Source organism: Ptychodera flava, unplaced genomic scaffold (assembly GCF_041260155.1).
Source record: "Ptychodera flava strain L36383 unplaced genomic scaffold, AS_Pfla_20210202 Scaffold_62__1_contigs__length_770838_pilon, whole genome shotgun sequence".
Classification (NCBI taxonomy): domain Eukaryota; kingdom Metazoa; phylum Hemichordata; class Enteropneusta; family Ptychoderidae; genus Ptychodera; species Ptychodera flava.
Window position 1 is genome coordinate 743,540 of NW_027248384.1, and position 7,519 is coordinate 751,058.

Below are 7,519 nucleotides of genomic sequence, written 5' to 3' on the forward strand. Positions count from 1 at the left end.
GATCGACTTCGTTTACGCCCAATTCAGCTGTAACACTGTCAACCCAGTGGAGAATTAAACCATCCGCGCCACCTGTTTCACTGCCTCGCCATTGTGTTAGTGAGTAAAGACTCCCAAAATGAGGTGTTTAGTTTGTGAGCTTTTTAAAAAGTGACCAGAATGTGTTATTTTCTAAGAAGTCGTATACGGGTACTTTTGAACTGCCCTCTACGTTGACGTATGAGTACCGCTTCCTTTGTTTTTTGGCGCTTTATTTGATCATGATCTAGAATTACCTTGCGTTACCAACAATTGTATCTTTGAAATGATGAAGGGTGAAAGTGTTATCTGACATGAAACACCGCTGGAAGAGAGTCCAAGGGGAACGAATACAACTGTCTTACACGAACAATAGACCCCAGAGGGTTTATGGATAAACCGTAAGTACCGTGACGCCCTTTTAAGTACACTTTAGTTTCCTTCTTTATCAGGTATCTAGTTAAGATCCTAAATACCAAAATTTCTTTATTCCACTTTGAATGAATGTTTTAAAAAAACATATTGACTTCATATGCTTAGTGAAAATATAATGTTTTTCCCGTCCATTGTTTTCCTATTTGTTGCGCATGACTTTATCGACTAATCTCCCGAAGTGAAAATCTAAGCAATGACTCAAGAAGAAAATTATTCCTTTCACCGACTAATGTTAATGTTTGTGCAGAAACGAAGATTGTAAGGTTAGAGAAGTACACTGTCGGAGTTACCACGATTATTTACTGTAAACTGCTGGAAAAATTTTGATAAAACAGCAATTAACATCAACTCAACCCAAAGTACCCGGACTTTGATGTATTGTTAGTTTGTCTAACACGTTCTCATTTTTGTCTAAATGAGTTTCGTAATTTGGTTTGGATAAACAAACAGTCACAAAAGTACCACGCTAAAATATTAATTTTATTCAATTGCCAATTATCGCCTCGGGCAGTAAAGACAGTCGTAGATTTTGTACAATGCATCGAATGCAAGATTTTATAGAATTACACCAAGCAAATCTCATTAGCTGTGCTAAGACTATAGAAATAACGGACGACGCGCCGTTAATTTGGCTTTCCTCTCGCCCGCGCCCACGGTCCACTTTAAATAATTTTGAGTAGAACTTGACCCCTAAATATGTCTCACTTTCCTTTAAACGTGAAGTAAAAATGAAGTTGAGAGTAGAAAGATGTTTTGAAGTGGAGGAAACTTCATTCATTCATCCATTCATGCGCACGAGGGGCTAGATTACTAGTGAAACCAATTGGCATACGGTGACCCCTGAACTATGTCTACCAGCGCCACCGTGGTGAAAGAGTAAGTGTATCGCAACGCAAACTTTATTGCACCCGGAAACATCAAATCTGTGTCCTTTCACGAATTGAATCTGTATCTACAAACATTTGTTTGATATGATGTATGCTGGTTATTTGCTGGTGCCAATTACACTTCACAGTGTTCTGTGTGGACTACAGTATGTTTCAGGAATTCAGTTTGTCGAAGAGCCCGCAGATGTCACGAAGACGTTAACATACGGAATTGCCGGCACTGACTATCCATTTCCCCTAAACTGTCAAGTAAGTTCACTGGAGTCTGGTCAGAAGGTATCGTGGTTCAAAAACGGAGAAATCATCAGTGATGGCTATGATTTTAGAGACAATGTCAAAGTTCGCTTGGTCGACGTAACTAATGATAGATACAGAATCATTTCGTATAATACTCCTTTAAAATTTACATTACAAGTGAGGTCAGTTACTGCAAATACCGCTGAATTTGACAGTGGTTCCTATCAATGTGCAGTGACATGGTGGCAGAATGACGCCGCAGTGCCTGATGGAAGATCAAGGACAGCCGAAGTTAACATTTACGTCATTCCATCATCAAACTACCCAGTTTGCAGAGTGAGTAATCCAAACGGACAAGATGTCATCACAGCCGAAAGAACAACGGTAACAACAACAATTGTCTTGCCTAGTGTAACACACACTTTGACTTGTCTTTCTAGTCAATCTACCCCGGTAGTTGGATTATTTTGGTCTCGTAACGACCAAAGTGGATCCCTACCGAGGGAAAACCACGGTAACAATGACAACGGTTTGCCATATATTGCTGTTGACTGGATTCCATCCCGCAACGACGGTTCGACATTGACATTTACCTGCACTCTTCAACATCCGGGTTTGTCATCCGACAGAACATGTTCAATCAACTTCAATATCCAGTACGCACCAATAGTGACAATCGATCCAACTGATGTCATGGTAACAGAGGAGAATGACGAGATAGTGCTGCACTGCAACCAAGATGCAAATCCACAAGTTACAGAGCCTGTTTGGTATTATGACGATGACGTAGTGAACAGTGGTGGTAGATTTAGACTGGAAGGTATGTCTCTACGTATTTTGTATTTCAGCCTATGCGACAATGGTGATCACACGATAACATGTGAGTTAACTAATGTTATCGGAACAGGTTGTGACAATGTAACGTTGACAGTGGATGTACAATATTCATCAACAAAGCAGCCATATTCTCAGAGGCCTAAAACGGAACTGTTTTCAAAAATGAGCACGACAGCAACAGACAATACTGATGTCACAACAATGTGTTTACAATATTGTGTGAGTGAAAGGGCGGCTGCAAAAAACAATATCGGGCTCTCTATAGGACTCCTCTTTGTTGGTCTAATACTGGGAATTTTCAGTACTGCCGTTGTATGGTTTTTCATGAACAAGCGTGGACTAATGGAACGGAGATACGGCAATAACTCAAATGTCGCAGATAACGTGAAATCTAGTGATGACATCGAGCTGAATACTAAAGATAATCTTGGCATTGAAAGTGATATAAACAATGACGATGAGCAAAATTATCAAGTTATCAAGGAGTATGACGCCACGACAGATAAAGCCAGAGAGGAGAGTAAAGTTAAAGATACAGCTAACTACGCTAACATCCCTTCAAGGCAATTTGAAGGTGAAGATGAGCATTATCAAAGCCTTGGGAAACATAGTGATGATGTGTACACAGGACTGACCACGGGCAATAAAATTTGAAGTTAGATATCATGCTTGGCTTCGAAGAGGCAGCACAAAAAGGTCTGATGTGTATGATGCACTATACAGCTGAAAATTACAGCATTCAAAACAAAATCACATAATGAATATTTAAATATTGCGTTTCAGATCTTCTCTTTTAAAACCCCAATTATAAATCACCTAAATCCACGTCGTCATTATTTGAGAAAACAGTTCAGAGTTGGTAGCTGTAGACAATAGTATTTTGTTAATCTGATATTTGAAGACTGCTTTGTTGCATTACTACTATTTTCGAGGACCTGTCTAATTACTTATTAATATTTGACTTACCTCAAATGACTTATATAATTGTTCTCGCTGAACATTTGTCAGTATTTTTTCTACTTGAACTGCAGTTTTTTTTCAATTTCGTAAATCATGTCGACATGCCTTGTGTTCAACCAACTAACACATACTGTGTAAGACTACTTTCCAACGTTATTGTGTGGGCAATGCTGCTTTTTTACGTCCCTTGAAAGAGTATACTTGTTTTCTGGAACAACATTAATGAATTTACTGTTCTTAAAAGTTTGGGGAATCAATATTGAAACTTGGTTATGTTTTCTTCCACGTCAGTATATGAACAACTTTGATGACCTTTCCACAAAGGCGTCAGCTATACAGCTTTTTGCAAAGAGAAATTATGCTGATTTCAATTCAAGTTATAATGTATTTACTATTTTAGAAAGTTCAACTCTACTTCCTTCCCTCTTACAAATTTAAGGGTACATAGCAACCACATTGTATTGTGGTATCTGGAAATATTTGCAATATATTCATGGTTCAATTTATTACTGTACCTGTGATAGCATTATTAATATGCATGATGTAGGTAATTAGCATATTTCATATTCACTTTACATGTAGTTACATTTTTAATCACTGTGGCAGTTAGAATACAGGATGGCAAGAAACAGGCTCAATCGCTGTGGCAGTTAGAATACAGGATGGCAAGAAACAGGCTCAATCGCTGTGGCAGTTAGAATACAGGATGGCAAGAACAGGCTCAATCGCTGTGGCTGTTAGAATACAGGATGGCAAGAAACAGGCTCAATCGCTGTGGCTGTTAGAATACAGGATGGCAAGAAACAGGCTCAATCGCTGTGGCAGTTAGAATACAGGATGGCAAGAAACAGGCTCAATCGCTGTGGCTGTTAGAATACAGGATGGCAAGAAAAAGGCTCAATCGCTGTGGCAGTTAGAATACAGGATGGCAAGAAACAGGCTCAATCGCTGTGGCAGTTAGAATACAGGATGGCAAGAAACAGGCATAATCGTTGAGGCAGTTAGAAAACAGGATGGCAAGAAACAGGCACACAAAAGTTTTTTGTTCCATGTTGCAAAAACGTCGCCTCACGACTCACCGTATTAAGTACTTGCATAACCTATAGAGCGACATAACTTCTTCTAGTAGGTTCTGTATTTTGTGTGGTAAAAGTACCGGGGAGACCACAGTGCCAATAAATTTACAGCAAAATCGAGGACGGTAAATATGGACAGGGTGGGTCACCAATTTTTACTTATTTCGTCGAGTTTCACCTTAGTTTACTTTCTCCAACACACAAGGCGTTGGCAAACATAAAATTCTGTGACAAGATTGAAAACTCTCAATACTACTTTTTCCTGACTCACTACGTGTCAAATTCAAGTCCAGAGTGTCAACTATATACTTTGGGTCAAAGATGATCGCTATGTCACAAAACGTATCTTTAGGACAAATTAATTTAAGGAATGTATTATCAAAATGGGTTTATAGACTTACAATACTAACAATAGGGGAAAGTACTTGATATTTTTGTAATTCAAAATTTGTTTTCATGTTAAAAATCTTTGATACGAGTTCCATGTAACTATATATATATATATATATATATATATATATTATATATATATATATATATATATATATATATATATATATATATATATATATATATATATATATATTTATCGAAGTATACAGATGTCCTCGTGGGAAATTACAGTACTCAATGCTAAAGCAGAGCTAGTAATCCTTTCATTCTATCTGAGGATTGCAAGATGCATGAAACTTTTGTAATAGATTTCATTACTTTGTACTTGAAGTAATCTGTTTATATATATATATATTATATATATATATATATATATATATATATATATATATATGTAAGTCAATGATATCAGATTGCCTTTTTCTTGTCGATTATTAGATCTCATGGAAACATGAAACATCCTAAGGCCCAGTCATGGGAGAGGATTGAACTGCACCTGGCCCTTATAATATCTACTTGCACCAGGAATGTCATTAATTATTGAAGAGGTTATGGTTTTATCGCTTATGTACATGCATCCTGTTAATGTCCAGTTTTCTGTACGGGCGGCACACTGTATTTCCCATCATTGATATTTAGTTTTATATCCAGGAAATGAAATGTAACACTTCTTATTTCCTTTGTTATCCCCTCTTTCTTGATAAAAGTACGATTCTTGAGGGCAACAAATCCTAAATCTCTGTTACAGGCCTTTGTCCAATCAAATCTGTTCCTTACTTTTAGCCGAGGACGCTGAGAATGTATCATTATCAACGCTTTCACAGCAAACCAAGAAGTAGTGTGAGTGTGATGCAAAATGATTTATTTTTCCATGATAAATTTTAAGAATTATGTGATGTAAAATTAGCATATTAAATGAGATTAACAAAATCAATAAAATATATCAGCGAAACACGGTTAATGAGTCGATGTGAAAATCTTTAATTTCTCGCATGGAGCCTCCATCTGTTTTACAAGTATATTTTTCTGAATTGAAATTTTAAAAAAAACCATTCCAATGCCGACAGTAAAATGCTAATATCAAGCAAACCGGAGAAGGCAGATTTATAATGAACGGGCAGTTCTGGCGTTAGACCATCTCCAGATTACGATGTATTGCTGTAGGTTAGTCATTGTTTTAATATTTACATTCATGGGCATGAGGGGAAATGTGTTTCGTGATAGATAACCATGATTACGGACAGTGCTATTCACAATCTTATTCCGATGTTCTATTGATATCCGTTGAAAGTCGGTCGCTATTTAATGCCTAGTTTTGATTTATTTTGGCTCATGATTACAGTAGTGGGAAAAGATAGAGAAGTTAGCGATATAATTCAATAAAGTTCCCCGGTAAGCGTAAAATATCGTGTTTCCATTATTTAGGCTAAGGAAAATAGGTGGATCTATCGTAACCTTTTAATTTATATTTTGTTGTTGAGTACGACCTGTCAACAAACAGTTGACTTTGGCAAATCACGCATGATATTCGTAAATGCTAAGAAACCACCAATCTGATTAAAATCTAGTTGCAGTGATGTGCTCGGTATTTCGCCCTTGCCGTTGTGGTCGTCTACTTCCGCGTAGCCTCGCCTCGGAAAGTAAACGACGCGGAAAGTAAACGACCACAACGGTAAGGGCGAAATTACCGAGCACGTCACTACAGCCCGATTTTAATCATTTAATGAAGAAACCACATGTTAACTGAATATGCTCACGTGGTTTACAAGAAGTTGATTACATAGTAGTATGCTTCAAAGAATAATCACATATCTGTCAAATAATTACATGTAGCAGATTTTATCAACTTTTGCACAGTACTCTCGTAGTTAAATCATTAATTAAACTTCATTTAACATGCCAATGAGCTATTTATTAACTTGTCACAGCTCAATGCTTCATGGAAAACTTCGATATCTAGCAGATCAACATATGTAGCACGTTTCATCAAATTTAATGCTCTTACTTCAGAGTTAAAACACTAATTACAGAGTTCATTGAATATGAAAATGAGCCCTTCATTAACTTCACATTACTAAATGCTTCACAAAACAGTCACGTATCTGCCTGATCAGTATCTGCAGCAGATTTCATCAAATTTTGTGCAGTCATTTTAGAGTTGTATGACTAATTACAATTCTTCAGTTAATATGCAAAAGAGCTAGTTATTAACTTGATAATGCTCAAAGCTAAACGCGACAAGTCGATATTTATCAGATCAATATTTGTAGCAGGTTTCATCAAATTTGGTGCCATAATTTCAGAGTTATATCACTAATTACAAAGTTCATTGAATATGCAAATGAACCCTTAATTAACTTCACACTACTAAATGTTTCACAACACAGTCAGATATCTGTCGGATCAGTATCTGCAGCAGATTTCATCAAATTTGGTGCAGTTATTTCGGAGTTATATAACTAATTACAAATCTTCAGTTAATATGCAAATGATCTATTATTAACTTGACGCTGCTCAGTGCTTCAGGCGACAAGAAGATATTTATCTGATTGATATACGTAGCAGGTTTCACCAAATTTGGTACCATAATTTCAGAGTTATATCACTAATTACAAAGTTCATTAAATATGCAAATGAACCTTTAATTAACTTCACACTACTCAATGCAGCACAAAA

The 7,519-nt window shown here is 36.7% G+C and overlaps 1 protein-coding gene across 1 annotated transcript; it reads left to right on the forward strand.

The window, feature by feature from the left end:
- Positions 1 to 1,427: 1,427 nt before the first annotated feature.
- Positions 1,428 to 3,068, forward strand: LOC139128637 (nectin-3-like). Its single transcript, XM_070694377.1, has one exon. The coding sequence runs from the start codon at positions 1,428 to 1,430 to the stop codon at positions 3,066 to 3,068; it is 1,641 nt and encodes a 546-aa protein (XP_070550478.1).
- Positions 3,069 to 7,519: the final 4,451 nt, after the last annotated feature.

What these genes read in the sequence shown, in the direction of transcription:
- LOC139128637 (XM_070694377.1), top strand. Translation starts at nt 1,428, where the DNA reads ATGTATGCTGGTTATTTGCTGGTGCCAATTACACTTCACAGTGTTCTG.